A 27801-nucleotide genomic window follows, 5' to 3' on the forward strand; every position below is an offset into this window, starting at 1 on the left:
ATATATATATATATATATATATATATATATATATATATATATATATAAATAAGCGAACGTGTGTACTTTCTCGCGCTTTCTCACATACTTTCTTCTTTCACGCATTTCCACTCGGGTTCTTTCTCTCTCGCTTTCTCTTCCTCTCTATTTCTGTCTTTCAACCTCTCATGCACACTCTCATTCTCGCCGTATCCGTTCTCTTCTCTTATATTTCGTCTACTATTAATAACAATGATTATTAATCTCTCCAACGACTTAAATGTGATGTAAATTTCTCTTGTAATATACGCGTTTTCTTCTTTTTCCCTTTTTCTTTTCCTCCTTTCTTTTCACCCTATCTTCCCGACACCACTTTGCTCTTCGGCATAGTCGATAGAGAGCCTAAAGTTCAACTTATATATTTATGCATTTATTTCTCGATACGTCATACAGTGGTGTGTCGTTAATAAAATAAAACTATCAGATATACTACAACAGTCAGCCAAGCGAAAACGGATTGATCAGTGGCGGGGCGTTACACTCTGTGTGAAGCCGCGATCGAGAATCGTGTGGGCGATCGAAGAAAAAGAAAAGAGAAAAAATATAATCGGCCTCAGGATCTAGCGCGCGAAGCGCCTTTGTGACTAGAATCAAGCGTGTCCGGATTTACGATATCGTATTCCGTCAAATTCCGATATCGACATCTACGTCGGGACTTCCCTCTCCTCTGGAGAATCTTGGTCAGAATCTTGTCCCTCGAGAGACGTCAAGGTACACGAAATCGATAGACCACTTCGATGGAAGGGCAACATTTAAGAAAAAACGTTCGCACTTGCAAAAGGAGTTCGAAAATAAGGTTCCTTGCTGAAAGGACTAGTAACTAAGGAGTACAATGATGTCATTAACACTTGGACGATAAAAAGAGTATTACGTAGACACGCTCCTAAGTTACACTCGCGGAATGTGATTTGGAGAAGCGACAGAGTCCAATATATAATTACAAAATGTATATATACGTATACCTTCGATTGTACTTGGGCGTTTACAGCAGCTTGCCAGCAGATCTTCTGCGACAGATTCGCATTCTGTTATATTTCTGCTAATATTCTGCCGACAAAACTTGGTACTTTGCAAAAACTGCCCAGTAAACAAAATGTTAGCAGTATGCTAATGGTTTTTCAGTAGATTCGAGTGGGAAACTTTGGCAAATTGACATTAATTGTGTCCGCGATAAGCTCGTGTTCCGCTAATAGAGTCTACCAATGTAATCGATAGAATCTGCTAACAGAATGATAGCAATTTGCCAGCAAAAACCGAGTAAACTCTGCCATTTTATAACGAGTTAATTCGAACATATATATATATATATATATATATATATATATATATATATATATATATATAAATGACTATGAAATTGCACTCGGTTTCTGCAGTCAATCCGCTATTATGTTCCGTTAGCAGTTTCTGTTATATTTCTGCTGGCATTCTGCCGAGAGAATTGGTAGTAAACGCTTTTACTAAATTCGTTTTTCGATAAACTATCTGAGCAATGGGGAACGTACTAGACGGCATGGGATGGAGCTAAACAAATCGGGTTTTTGCTGTGCGTGAAATGTCTCAGTACTACATGTCGACTGATGTCGACCGTCATGGAATGCTATTATATACGTAATATATATCAAGAGAACGAGTCCTTTTTGACTACATGCCGCATTTGGACACTCCGCGCAATCACGTGTATCGTGAATTAATATCAAAGACGTTGAGATGTTCTCCATGTGAGGTGCACAGTAGACACATGTATTTTATAATGCCGCACCTGTTATCCGAAATTTGTTACACGTAAGAGAAGTTAGTAAAAGCCTCGGAACAACGCAATCGTCTACCATCTTGCGAGGAAGCTATCAATTTCAGATCGTTGAACTATAAAACAGGGAAAACAGATCGAACGAGAATTTTTCTGCTTCGAAAAAAGAATTGGATCGAACGAGAATTGAATTATTTCTGTACCAACTCTAGCTGTAACTTCATATTCTGAAAAAATAAGTTTTGTCATACAATTCCAATTTTGTTCATTTGCTACAAATGAATAAATTGTTCGTCAAGAACCCGGTGATCCCAAATTGAATATTTCCTCGTTAGACGAAGTCATCAGTTACGTTCGTCGACGCGCATTCGTCGCGGGTACATACGTCCGTGCCGCATTGCGCGGCGAACGTCTTCGAGGAGCGCTGCTTAAGCTCTAAAAGTAGACATGAAAACACGATGTGTCAGAGTGTGGCGTCTATATCCATAGATTAGCGTAATTTTATCTATTTCGCATACTGTGAGATACCAAGTGCGAAAACCCCAAAGCTTCGTCCCAGCTTCGTATCAATGTGGATCTCGGTCGATTACAAATAGAAAAATTTCTTACGTCGTCTGGACATGCCGCTTGCTTGCCGACTACATTGCGTATTTATTCGTGTTTCGAAGAAGTTTTTATAAGTTTTTGCATTATTTTTCCGCTCTCTTGTCGGAATTATTTTCTCCATGTAATCTCGCAACAATGATAACAACTTAAAATCCCGTTATGATTCGTAAAATTCGTGCACGACTTTTGTCTTGAAGAGTGAAGAAGAAAAATACAGTTATACATATCATAATGCTGCATTAGAATTGTAACAAAGTTTCGTACGAATTGTTATTATCTCGTTGCAAGATTTCTACATTATTTTTGGACAAAAATTCTTAGAAACAGAGAGTTACAAATGCTAAGTTATTGTGTGTGTACTCGATCTGTTCTTAAGGACTCTTGTTTTTTTGTATCGCTTTGCTTTAAAACTCTTTAATCTATTTATATAGTAAAACAGTAGCTGCCAAGTACTAAAAAAATGTAGGATTTGCAGATATCTTAAGACAGGATAAAATTACCCTATATCGAGGATAATAGCGATGCAGTGCGAAAAAACGTTTTGAACTACGTTAAAAGAAAGTATTCTGCGAGTCAAGAAGTAGCGATTCCTATCTCCCACTTTCGTTGCCTCTTAGATTTCACACCTTAAATGGTATTCGAATCTTTTTTGCATTCCGATGCAAAGTTAGCGTCGTTACTTTAGAGCAATATTATCCTATCTTACAGTATACGTGCGCTGCAACCGAAATTACTTGAATCTCTAATTAAGAAGGTAAAATCTTCATCGAGCGACTCGGCCGATCGATTGCGTGTACGGCAGCGTATAGGACCTTTCATACGGAAATCGGATAGTCAGTATAGGTATACGTGTCTAATCTGCTTGATCGAGTAAAAGAAAACGATTGGTAAACGAAAAATGGGAATGTAATCCTCATAGAAAATCGTCTCTACTTTTTTAAACGATCGTCACGATACTAAAATGCTTAGACAGAGTACTATCTTAAACGAGTCTTAACGATTTGCTCGAATCATCTTACAAAATGTTAACACTCTTTTTTTTCTCCGTTGTAATAATCTTTCTGTGTACTAAGCGATCGTTAAGCTTGCGTATGAAATTACTAATATTCTTCTTGTCTCTCGTTTATTTCGTTTTCTCTCTCTTTCTCTCTCTCTTTCTCGCTTTCTCTTGCATACTTCCTCTTCTACAGATATATCTATAACATGTATTCCTTATCCCGATTTTCAGTGATCGTCTTAGGAATATGTTTATTAGGCATAAATGCATTTGCTATCTCCCTCATACGTCACGTAAGGAGTATCGCGTAATTACGACATACGTATCACGGAAATAAAAGTTCAATGAAAACATTCGCGCGCTCGTGCGCGCGCGACCTCGTGTCTCGTCGACGTGGGGAGCACTTCGAATGCGGATTCGAAATGTACGGAGAGACTCGAAAACGAACGCATTTTTTTTCCCAGTACGGTGTAACCGAATGCATTTGTACGCGCATTTGTAACTTCTTCGAAAGACGAGCACTATCTTCCTTCCTTTCATTTTTTTCCCCGCTCTGATTGCCCTGTAACGTGCTAAGGGGACGCTGTGTAAAGTAAAACGTCGATATTATATGCCGCCGATCGTGGAGTAGTCTCAAGGGACAGCTTCGCCACTGTCTGGTCAATCAAAGACTAGCGGAAATCGAAAGTTACAGAAGTCTTGGGACTCTAAGGCCGAGTGTGACCAACACATAATTTTTTCCGACGCCTTCGCTATTGCACTCGTTACCCCGGCCATAGTGTCGACCACTCACTTGGTCTGATTGCTCTGCTGCTCTAGCTGCGGTGTCATGCCAATCGGCGCGCCGTTACTTAGATTCAGGGCAGCCGGACTTTTACGGGCGAGTTTTGACCTATGACAACATATCAAGCATTCTATTCATCGTTCCCATACTTTGTGTATCTCAAATAGTTATGTTATAGAATTTTAATTCATATTAAAGTAAACGGGGTGAGATAAATTCATGCTATTATACATGCCTAATTTGACCAGCTAGGAGAGGATTAATCGCATACAGCCAGTCGTAGACCTCCTTATCCCCTAAAGTTTGCAGCAAGTATCCCCTGTGCTTGGTGACGACGCTACATAGACAGATATTTCATTACATACCGTATAATTACGTATCCACTTCCTTATTCGCGAACAATTTACCTGAAGGTATTCGGCACTTTCACCATGGCCAGCTGATCTTCGGAGTATTCAACTTGAGCCGTAGCTAAATTAATTAATGCCCTTTCAACGGGATCTTTCTCCTCACGGAAAATGAGAACGTACGGTCGGCGGACAGCCTGAAGCGATAAAGAAGAAACGTTTAGTATTAAAAGATATTTTTACATTCTCTCTTCTTTTTTCAAGTGCAAACGTACCACCCAGCGTTTCTTCCAGCCGTTGGTCTTGTGCTCGAGAACGTTCAAGTAACCCTTTCGCGCGATGACCGGACTAATACGTATTTCCTCCACTTCCGGCACGTACAGCACCAGGTTCTCCTTCGACGGCGAGGATGATCCGAGCGGCGGGGGCGCGACAGTGCAGGTCTGATTAGCCGACTCGCTCGCCAATATACTCTCCTGGAGCTCTTGTAGTCTAGCCCTCTCCGGTGAGCTCAACCTAAGGAGGCACGACTTAGACCTGCTCCATATTATTATACCAGCAGCCTGCAAGTAACACTCCAGCATAACCCCGACCACGAGCCAATCATGCTGGCGGTTGTCTCGGCAAGTCGAGACGACTCGAGTCTCGAATGCCACACGTTGAAACGAACGAATGCGTAAGCAGATGATTTCTCGGGAGCTGAATTGATTTGAGAAAGCGCGATAATCTGTGTCGAGCTGAGCTAAAAAAAATGCGTGAATTGACCGCCGCTTCACACGGCAACGAGTAAAAATGAGATCGAATATCGTTTTGATTTATCAAATCGCTTCAAAGCTCACTCGGTGTCTTCATCCACGTCTCATTTACTTAGCGTGTATCAGACTGTAGCAAAATTGTACACGTGTATCGAGAAGATATTCGGCAACAAATAAACTGAGCATTTTTGAACTGTCGGATATTGAAATTGTTCTTTTTTTTAGAAAGGAATGTAATAATACGACGAAGCGAAGCATGGACAACCGCTACTAGCAGGAGCACTCAGAGGCATGCAAGGAGGGTTACCTGCTCTAACAAATCGCTAGCTCTCGCATATACTGACTCTTGAGATGAGGACGATATGACCGAGGACATCATAGACGCGGATAGATCGGTTATGGTGTCTTCCCCGGGCGAAACATCGGTGAGCATAATCGGCTCCTTGCTCGGGATTCTTCCCTGGATGAGTTTAATGTACTTGGTCGCTAATTCACGCTCCTTCTCGGTCATCTCCCAGGGTTCGTAAACGTCTTTACTCGTCGAACGTTTCAGCTTCACCGGGCTGGCGTGTGGCTCGTTCGTAGCCTTCGCCACCATATTACACACATCCTGGTACCAGATTAGAATTGTTATACAATTCTATGTCACTATGAATTAATATACATATAATTCTGTGTCATATTTAATGATACAAGATACACAGGTACCTTTTCGCTCTTTGTAAAATCGTGCAGAGGTTTATTGCAGAACGGTACTTTGTCAATGCCGAGCTTCTCCCGTAACAACAATGTGTGCCGCACTCTCTCCACTTCCTCCAGCCTCGTCAACTTCTCGAGCTCCCATTGATGATCAAATATAAGACTGTCTCCGCGTGGTCTCCATCCGTGCAGATTCTCCTCGCCCCTGACGTACGTGGAGCTCGTGTCCAAAACGCGACGTTGACGTCTTTGAACTCCTGTAAATAAATAGGGAGGGAAAAGGAATGGGTATCGAGAAAGAGGAAAACGCCAAAAGTGTGAGTAAATGTAAAACAATTATTCTTTACGTAAAATAATAATTGAAGAAATGTTTTACTAAAGGATAGTGTAGTGGATCAATATTGTGCTTTTTTATATTAAGATAAATATTTTAAAGTCGGAATAACTAATAATTATCATACTATAATTTGAAAATAATCGAATTATATTTAACCATTACTTCTTCTTTCAAATTAAGAACAATACTGTTTGTTTTAGTTTCAACACTTGAAAAGTCGTTAAAAAGATATATCTGAAATATATATTTGAGACATATCTTTTACATGTAGATAAAAGATATAAGTATGTCGCAGAGCGAATAACAATAGTCTGAAAAGTGAGACTTTATTCTGTTTGAATGTGATATCAAGTGAAACACGGGACTACGCTATGGTTAGACATAACAAACCTGGGCTACCTGCTTCCGAAGAACGACGCAGCACCAATTCGTAGACGCCGCTGAGTCGATTCGCTTCCTGGTTGCGATATGTGCCGCTGAACAGATGCTTAAGTGAGCGTGGCCCGACTCTTGCATCTCTTCCGTAGATGATCATGCTCAGATCTTTCGTGATAATCGCAGGTCTTCCACAATTCTCCAGCTAAGACCGATACAAATGAGCGTAAGCTCCCCCCTGAGATGTTCCAGCAAACAATTCAAATATTTAATACGTACCTCGAGATACGCGGAGATGGTCATAAAGATTTGCTCTCCGTAAGACGTGACTCGATTGAGCAGAGCCGAGTTGTGCAGGGAGCTGTCCCAGGCCGCTTCGAATCTGAACATCGTTCGATCGTCGCCGGGAATCTCGAGATACTCGCCGGGAAACAGGCCCAGCGAAAGCACAGACGAATCGTTGTCCTCTTCCTCGGGTTCCGGGGTGTTCCGAATGCGGCCGACCACGAGCTCGCGCACGTCCTTCCATCTCAATTCGGAAGCCGGCTCGTGCACAATGGTGATTCGTATACGCCGTTGTATGCCCTGATGGAGCAAGAACAGTCCACGACACGGCAGATCGTCGCTGTGGTCCACCACCGACGGCACGTATTCGCCGTTCGGTGCCAACTCGCAGATCTCGAACCATACTAGCACGTCGTATTTGGCGTGCACATGCGACGTGCTAGGAGACGGCAGGACGCTTCCAAATTTCGGCGAACGGACTGGCTGGCTGATCGGTATGGATGGCGGAAGCATCCTCTTCGGTGGCTGTCGTACGCTGCTATGTGAATACAAATGTGTTTATAAAATATTCTTGAGTAAAGTCCAACGGAACTAGCGTTTACGATTAACACTCACTATTCCAGTTTCGCGTCCTTGTGCAACGGATGTTGCTGATAATGGCCGAACACTTCGAAGACGATGGGTTGAGTCTTCAGATATTCCAAGAAGGATTTGGTAACCGTCACTGTAATCTGTATCAATTGACAGATATTATATTGATTAGCAGGATCTAACTTTTAACAAAACTTTTACGTGAGACTCTATAGAACAGTCTCTTTCAACTTACGTTCTGTACGTGATAAAATCCGGGTGGATTACCCTTGCCGGTGTTCTTTACCGGTTCCGTCGAGAAAGCTTCGTCATGTCGATGCAGGAAGCTGCGAAAATAATTACGTTGCAGATCACACGCCACATTAAAACGAGCCGAAGCAGATAGACACGTTTGCACTTACTTGAACTGACAGAAAATGTCAGCGTATTCCGTGGAGATACCCATAGCTTGTAGGACCGTTACCCTGAAAGTGAATTCCGCACCGGGTTGCAAGTGATCTGGCAGCTCTTCCTCCTTCATGTCGCTCGAGACCGAGCTGTCGCCCCTGCCGCTGTCGGCATCTCCCATGTCGTCCTCGTCCTTCATGTCCTTCTGATTGATCTCGTTGTGCCCTTCGACCACGCGCTCCTCGTGCAGCATGATCTGCCGATTCTTTTCTAAAGTCTGAGCCAGAAGCGAGCTGCGTTTGTTGTGTTTGTGCCCGCCGAACAAGTCATCCTCGAAGGAGATTCGCGCTGATTGTCTAACGCCACTTGAGTATTCACTGTTTTCCTCTTCTGGAAGAAGGGTTCGTTATGTACATCTTATATAATACGCGACAGACGCGAAATGTGGGCACATGGCTACGGATTACGTACCAACTACGGCCTGTACGGCGACTCGCAAGTAACCCTTGACGTCGCCCTTTTCGTTCACGATGGCTACCTTGTGGATTAGCGGCACCGGGTACATGAGGTTGCTCAGATACACGAAAGCTCTGAAAAATTTGACATATAAAATCAGATTAGGATAATAATCGAAAGTGAAAGGAGAAGAAGGGAGGGACCGAGGATAGGTCGTGGCGTTGCATCCGAATTATGCTTGTTTACCTGCCGACCATGCGGAACCACGGAAATCGGTCATAAAACGGATCACCTCCTGTGATGGATTCGATATTGAAATCCGGAGACGTAGGTGAGAGCTCGGCCTCGTTGTGATACATCTCGCGCATCAACTCCAGCCTTTGCCTGGAAAGCAGACGAGACTATCGTTTACTACTATTTTCGTGTGGCAAGAGGTAATGCGAATGCAATCATAAATCGTGTGTTAGATCGTTGAAATGTGTTTAATTCATCCAAAATTTCTTCAGTCAGATTTCTTCGGTACAACACATTAAATTTCATTGACCTTTATCATACATGTATTTTATCAGATTATTTTATCATTTACATCCCCAATTATATGTGTAATACTAGTAATACTCGCACGGTTGCGAGTTCAAGCGACTTTTTTCATTGAAAAAAGTTTTGTTTTGTTTTCACGATAAGGAAAAATGTTACTTATAATATTCATGAGCAAGCGGTATATAATATCTAATTAATAAAAAATATTAAAATAGTAATAAATAATATAATATATTTGTTATAGATATGGAATTTCGAGTCTTCCCTTTACGTGTTTAATATTTCTTTCTTTTTATCGCTTTCTTGATCGAACTGTATTGGTCAGAGCTGTACGTGCATGACAAAGTTGGAAAGCGAGATAGTGAGAACACGAGCTCAGCAGGAGATAATTAGAAGATGTGTCAGTGTTGAGACAGACGTGCATAGAATGCCGAGGAGACGCTTTTCTTCACATTCAGACAGCATAGAGATGTTTTCACAGCAGCAGAAGCAGTGCTGCGTAAACGATGGCGTAAACTTTTGGCGAGGGGAGCTCGTACTCATTCGATCCGGTTCGCGTTCTTTGCGTTACGAATCAAAAGAAACCATGCAGATTCACCGGTAAATTTTGCGAGCTCAAAGTGCAAAGCCTGGTTTCGCTTGTATCCGCGCCGGAGGGCACGGCATTGCCATTACCATTACCGAGGAAGCCTCTCAAGACAGAAAGAGCAAAAAACGCACAAAATGGCACGGCGGTAAAAAACGACTTTTGCGACAGCGACAGGGGAATTCTTCGAGGCCGAGGGCGTTTAAAAGCGTATTACATGGCGATAAGAGGAGAGCCTCGCGCGTTCGAGCACCAACCTCGAAGGCAAAAGATTTGCGAGCGAGAACTTCGGATTAGAGTAGACTGTAAGGCATTGGAAAATATCCTCTTTGGCCTCCGGAGTGCTGGGGCTCGAGTCCTCGTTGTACACGTGTCGCATCAGCTCCAAGCGCTGTCTACAAGTCAATCATGTATTACTTCGCGTGAGTGAGGCCGTGCGATCCCTTCAGCCCGATCTCCGCCCGAGTCTTAACTCTATCTTACGTAAGCTGCGATTTTGCTCTCGCTCAATTAAAAAGAAAAGATCCGCTAACTAAAAAATTCAACTCATACGATTTCAAGCATCTTGCAATGCGTATAGCGCGCGCAGAATTTTTCATCTCACGATTCCGTGAATATTATTTTAAAAACTTGTTTAAGCCTCGTGTTACTTTCGACTTTCGGGCCGATAATCTTCAATTTTCATTGAGCACGCCAAAAATGCGTTCGTGCGACAGTAACAAAATAGAAAAGAAATTGTCGAACGTTGTATGAAAAAAGATCGTATTTTAGTTCGTAATGATGAAGAATTGAAGTATCATTGTAGAGCATGCTACAAGGTGGATGTATAAATTTGATGATTTGTAAAAAATGCGATTATATAATTAGTTACAAAATTACTCCGCAGAGTATTGTCAATTTCCAAATTGACGATTCATTGTGACAAAATTATTTTTCAGAGACAGAGTATATTTAATCTGTACCAGCACGAATGCTCTGTTAATTAAACAAGCGTCATCAAAAAATACAAAATGGAGCAATGAAGCAAACCTTAGCTTGTCCAACGTCCAGTAATGCGTAGCACCGTTTTTCGTATCTTGAACCTCAACGGCAACAATCGTGCGCGGGAACGGTCTTTCATCCTCCTCTTCTTCGTCCATAATGGGTAAAAGATCCGGAGGTAGAGGTGAATAAAGAGTGTCCGTGAGTAAGGTAAATTGGAATTGAACCTAGAAAAGAAAATCAATACGATAAAGCCCATTGTACAACGGGAATACTTTTTCCTTGGTATTTTTATTTAATATAATTAACAAATACCATTTTTCAACTCTCTCTGTGCGATATTAATTCCATAAAGGACTATCATTACACTCGAAAAAGTACATACGCGGATAAACATAATTCATGTCGCGTTATTCACATTATAAAAAAGATTCAGAGTTCATATTTAAAAGTATTACAGGAACATGGTGCAGAGGTAAATGCAAGTGAAAGAAACACCGTGCCAGAAACTTTTCGTCATATATCCGCGACTGTACCTTCTTTTTTAGTTCAACGGATATAGCATTAGCCTCTTTAAGGAATATCGCGTTGCCCCAAAGATCGTCTCGTAAACTCGTGAATTGATGATATTTCCACTTGCGAAAGGCCCAAGCGGCCAGTTGAAACTCTCTCTCCGTCCAGTTGCTCTCTGCGTCAAACAATGGGTTGACTGAAATGCAAGCCATTACCAGGCAAAACAGTCAGAGAAGCCAAGCGTTCGATGAAATAATACCGATTACTTCGTTAAGTGTATTTCAAATGTGCTATGTTCTATCGACAAGATAATTAGATTTTGGTATCATGCAGTAAACTCTCGATGGTGATGAAAGATATTTGTAAATCTGAAGAGTTACGTGAAAGTTAAGGTGGGATGCCCAATCGATCGGGCATAGCTTCACCAAATTATATTGGGATTCGGAAGCGACATGTTTTTCCACACTTACCGAAAATATCTTCCTCGATGTTATTGAAGTCCTCCGGCGTATAACTGCTATACATGGACATTGTCATACTTTGTTCCTCCACTTGCCTCTGTAGCGCGTCTATCCGTGCTTCGTAGCTCTATTCGCAAAAACGATCGATTATTATAATTAAACAACGAATAAAAAAGAGATGATGTGTGCATTCGTATTATACATACCTTTCGCTGCTCTTCAAACAGTTGATCAGCTTCTTCCTTCTCTTTACGGAACTGTTCCTCCAGTACGAGCAGTCTCTTCTCCATTTCAACCTTTAGATCGATACCCTGCTTTTCTAATAGCTCGACCTGCGCGAAATTCCAGTCCGCTAATGGTTCGTTATTGCCGGGAGTTTCCGCCGGGGATCCATTCGCTATCCGTTCGCGTACTGTATGATTAAACATAGAAATACGATATTTTATTCATACATTTCAGTAAATCTGCAATTCGTTGACTAATAAATAAGAATACTGCATACCTTGATCTGGGTGGTTAAATCGGAAAACATGGCTTTTTCCCAGGATAACACGGGAGCCGGTCGTTAGGATAAGTGGCTCGGTTACCTCGCGACCATTGACGTAAATCAAGGCTCCGTTTTTCGGTATAAGAGTTATAATTCCCTCGTGGTTCTCAAAAACGCAGTGCTCCCTAAGTATGTGCGGGCCACACAACTGGATATCCTGGGGCACGTGCGCCTCGGCGCTACCGATGCGCGTGAATCCGTCCTTGATGTAATAGATCAGACACTCCGACATGAGAGGATCCTCGTTTAGATTCACTAAATGCGGTGTCTTCTTAGGAGAGAAGACACCGACCGTGACGCCATCCTCTTTCACGGCGACCCCCATTTCAGCGAATACTGCCTCGCGTTGCAGGCGGATCGATTCGGTTCGCTTCAGCTTCTCCTCCCATGTTTCATTCAATTCTAAAAACGGAAATAGAATAAAATAAATACGGTACGACGAGGACGTTTGTTAATTTCTACGCTGCGTATCCATAATTGATTATATTATCAACGAGGTAAGAATAGCAAAAGCTACATCGGAATAATCCCAGTTCGCGGGATTACGTACCTGCGATTAATTTTTCGGACGCTTGCAATTGTTCGACCGCCTCTTCAGCAATAGTGGATGTGGTATGAGAAGAAATCCTCGAACGAGTCTCCTTGGTGTCCTCCTCGTTCCGCTTGTTCGTTCTGATAATTTCGTCCCCTGTAAAATGAAGCTTGTAAAGAATCGGGAAAACGCGTTTCTGATATTTAAAATGGCAAGCCTGCATGTCAGAGTCGGTATCGTGAGTCGTATAAACATCGAAAGCCATAATTAAAGCGGTGGCGTAGATGAAAAGAAGTATTCCAGAAGCTGTAGAGTTTGTATTGTTGCTACATACTCATTCTAAAAAACGTAGAAACGTAACTAGTAGACTGATACTTTTTTTTAACGAAACACCGGCACGAGCTGATGAGTACAAGCATGGTCTAATAATCGCATGTCAGATATCTATTATATGCACTTTCAATTATGAATTCGATTGACTTGGCATCCTCATTGTCATATTTCTCTTTTCCATAAACGCAACATTTTACTTTCGAGACACATTCTTGCTCTTACAAAGGAAAGCGTAATCAATCATCAATTTAGATTTACTTGAATCTTGGGAATTGTCAGAAGAGTTGCTAATTGTATCGAACGTGAGAGAAGAAGGGAGCGCAATCGATAGGCATTAACAGGACAAATACATACAGTAAATGATAAAACTCGCGAAGCAAACGTACAAAAATTAAGGAGATTGACATGTACAATACTAACAAGTATTATGCGCTTAGCGATGAAATAAGAGCGCCTAAACAAATAAAAACAAACGTCTACGAAAAGGGCACAAGAGATGCCTCTCTTGGCTGTAATTCTTTGCTTGCATTGCATTGTTTTTTTTTTTTACTTACTAGGTTCTTTCTTTTCGTATGTAACTTTGCCATCTGGCCCTACGTCGAGCGCAAGGGAAACAAAGAAAATACTATGTGAATGGATTGCCTGTCGCGAGCTGTGCAATTGCAATTAGTTTATAGCAGCCAAGAGTTCACGTTTATGACTTGTTGTGATTCCCTCTGAATAATCTCTATTATAATCTATACGATTATTACTATTGTACTAATCGACAATTGGTATAATAGACAAAGTGAGTTACGATATTATGAGACGATAGCACTTGAATATTTTACATGTTCCGTGAATTTAATTAAACAATTTTAATTTGAGGATTTAATCATTATTCAATCTAGCATTATATTCAGTCTGTCCTCGTCCGTATGTGCTTTCTATGACAAAAAGTCCTCTAAAATCCGATTTTATATAACGATTTCTAATAATTTTCTAAAAATTAACATCCTTAATTTACCTTCTTGTACGTCGATGCCCTCCTGCTTCAGAAGCTCCCGCAGTTTCTGTATCTCCTCCTTGAGTTCTCTGATAAGTCTGGCATTTGCGTCCTCATTGACCACGGCTTTGCAGACGATTTGTTTCGCTCTGTCCGCGTATCTGTGAATAAAACGTTAGTCTTTTAAATCTGAGCAATTAAACGTTAATTAATTAACTAATTAATTCGTTGAGAGTTAGTTCGGAAAATATATAGCGAGTAATAAATCTTACCGTAAGGTTGAAAGCGTCTCATCGTAATTGATGTCGGCGGGACTAACTGCCGCGATCATAGCAGTTTTCGAGTTTCCGCCCAAGTTCTCTCGCAACAACCATGTTAAAACGGAGTCTCTGTACGGTATAAAATCGGCTTTCTTCTTCTTTTTCGTCGCCTATGGAGAAACAAAAATTTACAGAGAACGATTATATATTATATACAGTTAAACTCTATAATCAAATAAATATCACGCGCAATACTTATTGTAATTAATTATTATTTAAATTATAATATTGGTTTTGATAAACTTACCGCCTGATGATCCAAAGTAGCAAACAAGTAGAATAACAACGTGAGTACTAGATAAATTCAGTACTTAATGTAGCTAGTAGATTTTAGCAAAATACGATACTTACAATTTCGGCCAGGGCACTGATAACTTTCCCGAGAGTCGTCAAACTCTTGTTAATGTTGGCTCCTTCTTTCAATCGTGTCCCTTTCGCACCCGTCGAATCAGCTCTCTCGGATCCGGCCAGATCGACCAGCGATATTTTACTAACTTTTTCCGTCATCAAACCAGTAGCACTGTCCTGTTGCTGCTGCGTAAAGAATATCGTGAAAACTGCGTGCGATCTGCTAGATGTTTCGTTCATGTTGGTTGCTGCGACAGTCCTAGAATGTACAATAACGCGTATTGTACAGCATGCTATAAAAATATATTTTTTATTTGCAAATAGTCACTGCGCGTAAACCAACCTGGCCTTGTTACCCTCGTCTATGAGATCGTGAATGTCTTCGTACGACAATACGGCTAGCTTGGAAAGATCTTCGACATAGGGTCCGTAGAGAGGGTGTTCCCTTACTCGAAGATTTCCTCTGTTTTTCGGATTTAACAGATCGCGTACCCTTTCGCAATATATTTCCATATAACTCACTTCTACCGAATACTTCAATCGCTCATTAGACGTATAGCTGATTTTGCTAAACAGATCCTTGCAAATCTGTGGTATTATTCCCTCCTGCCCTTCTTCCTGCTTGCCCATCATGGTGTAAGATTTACCGGCGCCAGTTTGCCCGTATGCAAATATGCAAACGTTATAGCCTGTGTTACGAAGTACAATAAAGAGTTATTATTCCATGTCTAGCAGTGAAATCAATAGTTAATCAAATTTTACTTTGAAAAATAATACAATTTTCAAAAATTTATCTAAAAATTAAAGTTAGTGTCATTAATAACATGTGATTATTTATAATTATTTCTCACATAAAAAACTATTGTATCCTTCATATCATCTTTCCCTGAGTTTTTTTCAAATTGTTTTTTAACGAATTGTTAGAGCAGACACTTTTTATCCATCTGTTAATTAATATCTACCTTCGAAAGCATGTTCCAACATTTCTTCACCGATATCCTTGTAAACCATAAGCTGAGTTGAGTAGTTGTCATCATTTGGCTGCAATAATTTGGGAAATTATTTTTTAAATTCAGCAGCAACTAAACATAACGGTATTAATAATTCCTATATTGGAAAAAAATACACTTACATCCATAGAAAAGTAGGAATAGTCATAGTTGAAGCTCTTGACCGCTTCTTTGCTTCCTGGTGTAGCTTTCGGATTCACTATGGCTATAACAGCAAAAGTAGGAGATCAAATGTGTGATAGTAATTATTTTACGAGTCGCCCGACTTTTAAAGCTGCGAGTTAGAAGTAGTACTTACAAGTAGTACTCCCCGTCATTTCTATGATACATTGTGCCTGACGACTGATCTCGCGGTAGTTGAAGGGCCGTACCCTCACCGCCACCTTAACCGACGACATTTTCTCTATTTTTTTTCCTCTTCTTCCCTTTTTAACTTAACGTCGGATCAAGCCAGCTGGCGGTGCTGGCGATAATTTTCTCTCTCGTTTGTCTCTCTGCAACGAAATAACGTCTCGTTAATTACGCCGCTATTGAATTGATTGAATTAATTTATGTTTAACGTCGCTTATTGCAAGTACTCGGTGAAAAAAAAACTGCTAGGAAACCGCTCTATAGTCTTTACATCTAAGAATATATCTCAGTTATTAATATACAATTCCGATAACATTTTTCCACGGAGGTGAATAAGAAAAGAACAAAAACGTAGCGCGCATATTCGCGATATATTATTTCACGCGGAGTTAGTCGTTGACATAAACCACTGAAATTAGATATATCATTTTACAGACTTATTTAAGGATTATATAAGATTTACTTGTGCTTTTATTAAATTAAAAATGCACAGTATATTTTTTCGTGCACGGAATACTTTTCACGCGGGGATCGTTAGTCGTTGACATGAATCACTGAAACCAGACAGGTCACTTTACAACAGACTTTTTAATGATTATATAAAATTCACGTATGCTTTTATTAAATTTAAAATACGTATAGTATATTCGCGTAAGTAGAGTATTTTTCAAGTATCGTTAGTCGTTGATATGAACTACAGAAACCAGATAGATCATTTTACACATCAGACTTATTCTTAGGGATCATATAAGATTCACATGTGCTTTTATAACATTTAAAATATTTATAACATTTAAAATGTGTAGTATATTTTTTTCGTGCGCGGAATTATTTTCACGCGAGTTTCGTTAATCGTTGATATGAACCACTAAAACAAGATAAATCATTTTCTATCCAACTCATTCATAGGGGGTCATACAAGATTCAAATATGTTTTATTAAATTTTTAATAGCAATGTTTTGTTAAATTTTATTAAATTAATGTGTGTTTAAAATACACGGTGTATTTTCGCGTGCACGAACTATTTTTTGCGAAAGTGTCGTTAATCGTTGACATAAACTACTGAAACCAGACCGGTCACTTTGCATCAGACTTAATTCTTAAGGATCATGTAAGATTTACATGTGCTTTTATTAAATTTAAAAGTACATATTTTTTTCGTGCGCGGAATATTTTTCACGCGAGTATCGTTAATCGTTGATATAAATCACTGAAAACACATAGATTATTTTACATCAGACTAATTTTCAAGGATCATATCAGATTCAGTTTTTATTAAATTTGAATTTAAATTACGCTTCGTACAATCCAAATTTATGCAAATGTGCTGCTTAATGTCATTAGACACGACAGACTTCTATCCGCGATCAGGTGGAAATTGCTCGACCAATTCCGTGCAATAATAATCGGCCGGTCGAATGTGATAACGACACTTACATATTTACAAGCGTCATCGAGGAATAGTGCGGGCCATTGATCCGTCCAGAAATACGTGAATTATCGGGTAAAGGAAGAATGATTAATTAGTACCGTGACCGATCTATATCTGTGGGAAACCGCGGGGAAGTCACATTCTTGCGAGAGATGAGATAATTCATCTTGACTGATCGGCGAGCGTTTGGACGGAATAAACGAATTCGTCGACGAAAAAAAGGAATTCAGTGTTTCAGATATTCGATTATTCTCCCGATCGAATCCCACGATATCGAGTTATGTCGGAAAAAATTTACTATTTAATTCGTACACAAAGAATCGAACTTGTGCGCGGTCAGAAACTCACTTTTCGTTATTTATTTACGACGATTTAATTTTCTATAAATATTCACGAACCAATATTGTTAATAAAAATGACGGATGTCATATGTTACGAACGTAAATACTGACGTCATTATTACGCCGATGTGTAGAGTGTGAGGTAGGTAAGTATAATATGTACATTTATGCATTGCCACCGGAAAATTGTGCGCGTATGCATAGATCGATAATTGGAATAAATACAATGTATAATTAATATGGTTACACACGATAGTGTTAGTATGTTATAATAATATTGGAATAAATGCAATGTATTAACATGTTACATACGAAATTGTTAGTATATTAATACGTGGCATACGAATACGTTAGCATTAACGTACCACATATGTATTAATATTGTCAAAGTGCGAAAAGGAATTTCATGTACTTTAAATGTACTTAAAATTTGTTCATTTAATTTGTTCACTTCACATTTGTCCACTTTAAATATTTGTTCACTTTAAATTTGTTCATTTAAAATTACTTCATTTTTTTCGTGTATTATTTAAAAAGCATTATCTCTCTGTCTGTAAGTTGACGGATGATAATAAATTATCAATGCGCTCGCTGAAAGTTCGAAGGAATCGAATCTGAAGGCTTGGAAATGCATAATGTAAATGTACACGTGTAAATGAGTCATCGGGAATCGTGACGTCTTACGCGAAAAAACGCATGAATGCGTAATAGAGTCCAGCCGACGCTAACGAGACGGGAGGAGCTTCTCAATATACAGTACTCGCGCGATTCAGGGAGGGACCATCTAATTAAATTTATCCCCGCTTGTGTCTTCAGAGAAGAGGGCATAGAGAAAAGAATTGTATTTGTTTCTTAATAAGTAAATTGTATTTGTTTCTTAATAAGTTCATTATTGTTCAGAGAAGGTCATGCGCTTTTAATCTCGACTTAATTTAAGATCCGTCGAGGAAGATTATTCATGAATAATGGAAAATGAGATAACGAAAGAATTAGGAGGAAAAGGAGGAAAGAATAGAATAGTTACGAAACGAAAGAACGGAAGAATTAGGAAGGGTAACGAAATAACGGAAAAAGGTCTCTCCTCGAAACGGATATCTCGATTAGTCGTTGCTGTAACAGGAAACGAAATAATATATATCACGTAAAATAGTAAATTAATAATTTGTTGAATATTGCAAAGCGTATTCCTCTCATCAAATTAATCCGTAATTAACTTTACAAACGCATTAATACGTTGACTGCCATGATGGTCACTGCTGAACGGTGCTATCAAATTTTTTTTTAAAACGTTCGTAAATAAAAAATAAACATTTAATACAATTTTGAACGGCGTAAATAGTCGAACGACAAAAGTGTAAAGTAAAAAGCGTGCTATTCGACAACAATATAATTTTTATTTTCATTAATCATTAATCATTTGTGTACTATTTTATCGTTATATGTTCACGAAAATTGTATTGTAGCAAATGTACAAAACTCGCTGGGCATACAACGTGTTAACACACACTGCGCGGACAAATTATTAAATTATTTTACGTAATATATATTATTTCTTTTTCTGTTAGCGATGACTAATATCGTGGGCCTTTTAAGGCACAGTCGATTTTTTATTTGTAATTCCTACGGAAATGAGGAAAAAAAAATTGCAACAGTCCAGTCTATGCAAGTATAGAAATCAATCATTTTGAAGCCTTAAAGACGATACATGAATTTTTATAGACTTTTTGTAACACAGAAACGCTTTCAAAAACCCTTTGGACTTCAAAGTCACAGGGTGTCCGGGTGAGTGTCCCAAAAAACACGGTGTCCGCAGGTGTTAAGAATACTGGGATAAGAATCGAAGGAGCTTCGAACTCCAGCCTGGCGCGGCGTCTGCCATTTCTCGAGGGTGTTCGGTGTAAAACACGCGGAGGGCCGCCCAAAAGGCCACGACCTGCGAGAGCCTCGAGGGAGTCGAAGAGGACCGATCAACGTCGTCGGGTTTCCGGAAAAAGAAACGCTCTTCCCTTCCGCGACGAGAGGCCGTTCCCGTAATCGACGTGCAAAACATTATCGCGGTAAAGCGGCGTGATCGATACGACGGCGTATCCGAGTGTAGTTCGCCGGAGGAAGGTCCGGAAGGGGCGTGAGGCGGGGAACACGGCGGGCACGGTGTGTATATGTGGATTTTTACGATCGATCGTCTCTCCACGCTCGGAGGATACGACGTCGCACGGACGTCAGGCCTTACCTCTTCTCAGACGGCTCGAACGGAAAGAAAGCGCTCGGAGAGGAGGGAAGTCAAGCGGAGGTGCCAAAGGGAGACCGAGGATGTCTCGCGACGAGGAACTTCCTTTCCCTTTCGCGCGAAGGAGAGGAGAAATGACGCGCGAGCGAGCGGCGAGACGAGACCAGGGACTCTCCTTGCAGAGAGATTCGCGACGGCACTCGCGAAAACGATTCTTCACGTACACGACGGCGTTCTCCAGCACTCTAACGTCACTACGTCGGCCATCCGCTGAACGATCCGCGACCCGCGAGAACCACGTAGGCGGACATTATAGCGCGTGTACACCCGCGCGCACGCATACGAGTTACGAGCCACCCTGCACTACCCGCTGTCTGCCGTCCGCCGAGCGGACGTTCGGCTTCGCCACCCCCGTTGCAACACCACCCCCGAGTCGTGGCGAGTGCTGACGACGGTACGCTGCGGGCGCCTGCGTGCTGCTTCGTCCGTCGTCCTCGTCCTCGTCGTCGTCGTCGTCGTCGTCGTCGTCGTCGTCGGGAACGCGAAGTCGCGCGCGTCCGGGGTATAATAGGGATGCTTAAGTTTAGTAGGGTACCGCTGCTTTCCTACCCCTTCGGTATCGAACCGACGCAGGTATCGATACTTCCTTCTTAAGAGAGACGCCTTCCCTGTGGCGATCGAGAGGCTTGAAATTTCTGTCGTAATTAATCAGTAGGAATAATTAATGCGCCTCCGCTTCGTTCCCCGAGCAATATTTTCCTTTTTAATGTTGACATTTATCGCAATTGTAAAATAAATTATATGACACTGAATAGAAGCGCTTTATATATTATTTTCCGTATTTTAAGTTCGAATGAATTTATTTCTTTGCGCTATATGATTGTCTAATCTCAAGATTGTAAAATATTTAATTTCCGATGGACTTCTACATCCTCCTACTCGTGTCTTCTTCAATTAATTATTGTAAATTATTGTTATTCATAGACCTTGCGTATATTTTGGAAAAGATACGGTGAACGAAAAACAGCCCACGCGTGTCAATTACGTCGTCGTTCCTGTTTTATATCTTCATTGAATTTGCATAATAATATGAAAAGTTTTACCCTCCATAAAATATTTTTTGTCGCCCGTGTTTAATACTCGCGAATGAATAAAAATACCCTGTACCCTATTAAATTAAAGCATCCCCAGTCGCAACCCCATGTCTCGGGTTACCGTGCCACATTTTCTCGGCCACCGGGGGAGGGGGTGGGCGCCGTGGCACGCGCGCGAGCGCCTCGTAGGCGGCTTCTGCAAGGGGTTGTAATGTTTGTTCTGCCACTGTGCGAGCTCATGATTTCCTCGCTGAATGGCTCGTGGTGTACGAAACACAAGGGTCGCGTAGGCGGTCGCAAATATCTTCCACAAAGTGAATCGACCGGCTAAAGGCGAGAAACCGGAAAAAGCTATTTAAAGCGTGGTTGCATGGCGAAATTAAGTTTGCCAATCTTATGTAGCGTTCGTTACTTTACTAGGATTGCCCATCCCCTTTTCCTCTACAGCAAACTGATACTTTCGTGTTACGCGTATGTGGAAGCAGAGGGGGTGGCCTTAATGTCCCACAGGTGTACATTTATCTAGTTTACGCCAATGAATAACAGATATCTCAGGGAGATTATCGCGCTTCTCATAAGCCACCTGTATGTACGTAATAATGAAGAGTCATTTAAACTCCCAGCCCATTTTATAGTTAGGACGACACGCTGCAATTTTGATAACGGGACTATAAGCATTCGAGGCACTGACGACGAACAAGTTTAATGAATTTTTCGATACATTAGATTGCATCTACGCCATTATACTTTTACGCGAGCGTTACTTCTGTAGTAACTTACGATAATTCCTTCGCGTAAACGGGATTTTTCTTCGCGTAAACGGGATTTTTCTTCGCGTAAACGGGATTTTGTAGTAACTTACGATAATTTATTCCGCGTAAACGAGTGAATTATCGTAAATTACTACAGAAGTAACCTCGGAAGTAACGCTCGCGTAAACGTAGTAATTAATTCTGTAATAGCAAAAAAGGGAGGACCGTGTATATTGGACTGCGTTTTGAAGATTCCAAATTGGATACTGATAAATTAATGACGAATTTAAGCATATGTTTATTAAAAAGCTTATTCGTTAAATTAGTCGGACGTCATGCAAAATAAAGATAAAAGCAAAGATATACTTATTGTTTAACAACGATAATATATTTAGTCCACTCAAAATGCGTACTTTCAACGAATCAAGCAAGTGCTATTCCGGGTTTTGTTTTTATCCAGTATTTTAAAACCGCAACGAGAGAGAGAGATGATATCGTTATTTGCGAGGCAAAGTCGATAATGACACGTTTTTACTTGGTACAATTAATAAATGTTTAACACGCGTCAACGATCACTAAAATTTTTACGTGACCCGGTTTGAATGACAGACGTCATGTTTTATAAGCTGAAAAGGGCAACGGGAAGACGAAATAAGTCTGATTTATAAACAACTCTGAAATAATTAAATAAATCTAATTATAAAAGAGCCATTTACGGGGCTGGCTTTATTAATCACTTTCAGATTGTACAAATGATACGAAAAGGAATTCTAATTAATTTCAACTGTGCCTTAATTTCCTTAATGAATATTGGTGAACCAATTTCGGCGGAAAATATAATTTATAAGTTACGTCGCTATAATTTATAAGTTATGTCGCGCATCGAATATTCCACAAATATCGCGAGCTTTTTAATTTGTATAAATTGTTTCAAACAAATCTAGAAGCCCAAAGAACGCTAGAAAAATGTCAATAAGTAATAGTACCTATTGACCTATAGTATATAGTATATAGTATATAGTATAGACTTGTATTTTAGACTTTTTCGATATGTCCTTTAGATATGTTTCTGTATCGTTATTGTCTGGTCGCATATCCCACAATGTGAGGCAATTTTCCATGTCGTCATACGGATACACTTATACACCCGTCTGCGTACGAGAAACATCGGTTATTATCTTCTAGCTTTTACAACGGCCGTGCAACATTGTTACACGCTTTTAAAAGATATTAAGCGTAGATACAGGAGCGTTCTAAATACGGGTCTTTGTGAAAAAGTCGGACAGTGATTGATTCGATTATCGCGGATATGCGGAGTCGTATAATAGTCCATCCTATTCACCCTATCACCTGAAGATCAATCATCGTGGTTTATCTCTCGTTAATCTCGGCAATTAGAGATTGGATCTCAGAGATTGGGTACCGAAAATTTTGGTGAGAATTGTTCTCGAACGATTATATCGTTCGAAACGTTTCGCGCTCGGAAAGTCACTTAGGAAGATCTTGAAACGGTGCGCACGCAAATCGGATGTTACATCCGTGGGGAAAATCTTTAAACGACCTTCGCATTGACTCGTTATTTGTTGGAGGTGAAGGGGTGGAGAAAGGCGATCCTTACGGTCACCCTCATACTCCGATGAAGCTGCGTGGAGAAGTAACTACTGTAATCATATATATATACGGGAGAAATATTCTCGTCGGGCATATTTTATAATTACGGTCGCCCTAAGGGGATCAATTATACCGTTACCCCTAATTAGAGCTGTCTCAAGCTCCTCTTATATATCAGATTAAAGTTTCAGTTCGTTACCTATCGTAATCCTTCATTTGCGACAGCGGTTCTCATGATACCCGAGAGGGAGAACCACGTTATCGTGGCCAGAACGAATTTCCGAAGATCGATCGTCCAGGAAAACTGGACGAACGTGACGTTGCATGTAAAAGGATAGGAAGAGTTTATTATTCAGGAACACAAAAATTCAGTCCTGACCGAGAATAGCGTTTCCTCTTAAATCGATCGTACATCATAGCGGTCGTGTTTTTCTCTGTCTTATTATTATTATTTATTCAGGAACTTCATATCTATTCGAAAGAGGCCCCTGCGACGAAATTACGAAATTCGAGAATCATCGATCCACATTGTATGGAGAAACGAGATTAGAGGACAAGAAAGTAATGTGAAATTCGAATGCACGTCCGGCAATCTCGCCTCGAAGTTACATGAAGCTCGAAGGTATGCCGGGCCTTCGATGTCACTTCACCCGTGAATTTCAACCATGTCCTCGCGTAAGTCACCCCGCGGCATTCCCGCGGCAGATCTCATTTCGCGAAATGAAGGAATTCTTTGGAGGTCACCCTCCCGCCCCGCGTGTATGTGCGCGCACGCGTGCACGGAAGTTTATATGGCGTGGTGGGTTCGCCGATGTGTGCGCAATCCGGCCATCAAGGCTGGGCGATGAGTCGTGCTGGGAGACGCGCTGAAGCCCGTTAATTGACTGTCAGTTGGACAGTTCATCTCCGTGCGAGGGTCAACACGAATTGTACGTCATCCCTGCGTGTTCTTTCAGGGCGTTTCGGGCACGGGTTATTGCGTCCCCGCAACACTTGGGCTCTTATTCCTTTCTACGGACCTTTCAGGCGGCGTAGCATCAGAGGGTGGTGGTTGAATTGGAATCAACGTGACGCGCGCGCGCGCGCTCGCACGTGTACCCTCACACGCATATATCAACTATACATATACGAACATTTATATATATTTATAAATATATATAGGGTACAAGGTGCGCGCGCGCGCGCACTGAGGAACGACGGCCACGATGGGGTGCGCGCGTCGATCGACAACACGGTGGTGGTCCAGGGCCGTGTCTGGCCGCTTTCTCGGTTTATGGACCAATCGCCGTCGCGTCTAAGGGGAGAGGGAGAAAATCAATAGCTCGCGGGGGCAAACCGGGTGACGTCAGCCTGCAACCCGACGATCGACCGATGCGACGCAGGCGGCGCCGGCCAATTTTCACGGAGCAATCAATAAGTAAAGATACCCACGAACGACATCGCCGACGGTACCGCGCGCGCGTACACACAACTATAACGTGTGCCCCACACACACACACACACACACAGTCACGCACACACACGTTCAACAAGAAGGCCCCCCCGATGCCCACTTTCTTCGACGTCGACGTCGATTAAGCATACAAAAATCATCCCCTTTTCGCGCGCGGCGACGCCGACGCGCCGTCACCCCCTCCCCCCCCCCTCCTTCGGGATTACTTTACATGTAACACGTCCGCGCGTGCGAGCAGGACGCGACGCCGACGCTCGGCGTCGCCGCGTCGCCTCAAGATGTTTCCAAGAACGAAATTTCGGATTATATAGAAGATTCAGCAAGGCGAGTCAACGTCTCCTTGTTGGCACGCTTGCCCCTCCCCCCGTAAAACGATGGTATTGAATGAGGATGGATGGAGATATATTATACGTATATGTACGCGAATGAGTCAGCTGCTTTCCCACTTCGTTCCTTCCACCACATATTCCTTGAACTTTGGATTTTTCATCGAAAAGAATTTTTATTGGACATTGTGTCTGTTTCTTGGTCTCAGAATTCGTCGAAAATTCGCGAACAAAGAACAGAAATTTCGTTACCCGTCTCTACATCCGAAGATCTTTATTCGCGAGACCTAATTTTTTAATTGCATAACATATTTATTTATGGAATAAAATAACGAGCTCTTCTTGGAGCGTGCGACTTTACAAAATGAGTTCTTATCGATTCGTTTCGACCCACCTATAGCTAAAAGTATCAATCTATGTATGTACAATACACGCGGGACCGTTTAATACCTTAAATACGTGAATTTAGCCGCTTATCGAAGCATATGTTGAAAATGTATATTATACGCTTCGATACATGCATAAATTCGCGTTAATAACTCCGCGTGTACATATACACACGTGTATTTCTACACACATCGATCTATACATATGTAATAATGTAGCGATTCCCGAAGAGAACAAATTTTTTAGCCAAAAGCGAGTTAATCGAATGACCAATATTTTATGGCAGAGGGTGTTTATAAATTGGAGCAATGAGAGTTTTAGCAAGCGTCGTTTTATCTAATTCGAAGTGAGCTTGGCTTTTGATCATATAATTGAATGTTATTTACTTTCGCAACTTTTGTATTTTTAATAGCGCGTCAAATAAAAATCTTATAAAAAACTTTTTCCCGATATTTCGTTAAAAGTCGATTTAAAATGTACACCGAAAATGTGCCTTTACTATTTATTCACTCATGTTTTTAAGATTTATGGTTCAAAGTTTGTTTACATTTCTGTTCTATATTGATATTTTTATTAATTTAGAACTATTAACTATTTATTTTAGAAAATCATGAATTTAATAAATAATTCGCTTCTAAATTTAATAAATAAATTTAATAAATAATTCATGGTTGAAGAAAGGTCAGTTTCGTACTACAGATATGAGATATTATATACATAAAACATTTTTACTCCTCCGTTTCCAAACGACAGAATAGTCGTTTCCATATTCGTTCTCCTTTCATTGATGTACCTTCACAGTGTTTATCTTGAATTATTGATTAATTATATTTCAGGGAATTTAGCATCGATTTTTTCCCAGTTTAGAAAGCTCAATTGAAACCGGCAATAAATAAATAAAAAGACTCGCGAGAATCGCGCTATTCGGAGAGCAAATCGGCGAACGTTCCCATCGCCGTTACGCGAGCTCAGAAATTATCTCATCGAAGTATCGGTCAACAAATTAGCAGTCACGATATTCGAAACGTTGATCACTACTGACCTACCCTACCCTAGTCCTCGCAAGTCCTCGCACTTCGTTTATGTCGGCGAAACGTTACCTACGGCTCGTCGTAACCTTCGAACCCTTCAATCCCCTTTGTGCACCGCCCACCCTTGTGTTCCACGAGTGAAATCGTTATACCTTATGCCATTTCGCTTCAGTCAATCCGGGGGGGTACTCTCTCTCTCTCTCTCTCTATGACGATCTGTGACGGGCGGGTCGAGGCACGACGAGAATGACGTGATAGATTGATCGCGAATTGATGTCAACGAGATTTTCAAACGAATTTGAAGTTCAGATTTTTTTTTTCCCATTTAAAATTCAGATTTTCTATCTCGATAGAGACGTCAAAGTGCCATTTAGTTTTTTAAATCGTATAGATTGAATTGGAAATAAACGCACTTTTCAAGTTTAAGGGAGAAACCACTGTGTAACGGCAAAGGAAAAAGATTCTATTTTTCGTGAATTTTTTTCCGCGTAAAATAATAAATTTAATAAAATTGGTTTTTTATTTCTTTAAAGAACATATATTGAATATATTGTAAAAAAAATCGTTAAAAAGTATAAATATTTGCGCCATCAGCATGTTTTCCCCCCTTAACGAAAAGGGCCTGAAAAAGATAAGACATTATCTTTATACAATAACTAGAAAGGACAATTTTCAAACATAGAAATTACGAATCGTAATTCGAGTGTGCGCACATTCAACGCTCGGCTGTTCGATATTTTCCAACGTCTGGTCTGGAAAAACAATTAAAATGTAATCGAATCTCTGTGACTAATCGATTACCCCTCGAAATTTCGCAATTATTCTATTCATTAAATCAGAAAGTCTGATTCAGAACCCATTGAGAATTTAATGAAAAATGCACTGAAGCGCATATGGTTGTTGCCCCCGAATTTTTATTCCAAGATTATCTCCTACGTGTAGATATGGAGAGATAAGAAAAAACTTAATATTACTAACCTGCAAACAATAAATTGCATGTTTTTAATGTATAATTACATGTAATGTTAAATGTATTTTTTTTTAGAATTTCCTTCTAACATAAAAAGACTTTATCCATCGAGATAAATGACAAAAACGTCAATAATTTTATAAAAAGCAGTCAGTCAGATGGCGGACGTAGGGAGGGAATAAAACTGATGAGAAATCCTATACAATGACATTAACCAGGACTTCGTTTTTTCAATTTCTCGTAAATGTCAAACTATTTCTT

At 40.6% G+C, this 27801-nt stretch overlaps 1 protein-coding gene across 21 annotated transcripts in view; it reads right to left on the bottom strand.

Annotated features, from left to right (window-relative positions):
- Positions 1–1454: 1454 nt before the first annotated feature.
- LOC112462762 (kinesin-like protein unc-104) overlaps positions 1455–27801 on the bottom strand; it is a 28653-nt gene continuing 2306 nt past the window's right edge. The window contains exons 1-30 of one of the 21 annotated variants that reach the window (XM_025028753.1): positions 19920–20338; positions 15863–16058; positions 15687–15769; positions 15517–15595; positions 14898–15243; positions 14558–14813; positions 14454–14456; positions 14159–14316; positions 13908–14047; positions 13456–13494; positions 12587–12724; positions 11992–12438; positions 11696–11901; positions 11499–11616; positions 11052–11224; positions 10564–10742; positions 9792–9929; positions 8655–8792; positions 8424–8542; positions 7967–8342; positions 7801–7891; positions 7590–7705; positions 6969–7512; positions 6705–6894; positions 5987–6234; positions 5586–5888; positions 4799–5086; positions 4584–4720; positions 4412–4513; positions 4182–4284 (exon numbers count right to left, since the gene is read on the bottom strand). In XM_025028753.1, coding sequence (XP_024884521.1) covers positions 4182–4284; positions 4412–4513; positions 4584–4720; positions 4799–5086; positions 5586–5888; positions 5987–6234; positions 6705–6894; positions 6969–7512; positions 7590–7705; positions 7801–7891; positions 7967–8342; positions 8424–8542; positions 8655–8792; positions 9792–9929; positions 10564–10742; positions 11052–11224; positions 11499–11616; positions 11696–11901; positions 11992–12438; positions 12587–12724; positions 13456–13494; positions 13908–14047; positions 14159–14316; positions 14454–14456; positions 14558–14813; positions 14898–15243; positions 15517–15595; positions 15687–15769; positions 15863–15962 — 5358 coding nt within the window. In that variant the 5' untranslated portion in view covers positions 15963–16058; positions 19920–20338. Of the gene's footprint in view, positions 4285–4411; positions 4514–4583; positions 4721–4798; positions 5087–5585; positions 5889–5986; positions 6235–6704; positions 6895–6968; positions 7513–7589; positions 7706–7800; positions 7892–7966; positions 8343–8423; positions 8543–8654; positions 8793–9791; positions 9930–10563; positions 10743–11051; positions 11225–11498; positions 11617–11695; positions 11902–11991; positions 12439–12586; positions 12725–13455; positions 13495–13907; positions 14048–14158; positions 14317–14453; positions 14457–14557; positions 14814–14897; positions 15244–15516; positions 15596–15686; positions 15770–15862; positions 16059–19919; positions 20339–27801 lie in introns of those variants that run through there. The other 20 variants (XM_025028810.1, XM_025028782.1, XM_025028801.1 and 17 more) reach the window with 20 other exon arrangements.

The sequence above is a fragment of the Temnothorax curvispinosus genome, unplaced genomic scaffold (genome assembly GCF_003070985.1).
Source record: "Temnothorax curvispinosus isolate PA1 unplaced genomic scaffold, ASM307098v1 QBEX01001334.1, whole genome shotgun sequence".
NCBI lineage: Eukaryota > Metazoa > Arthropoda > Insecta > Hymenoptera > Formicidae > Temnothorax > Temnothorax curvispinosus.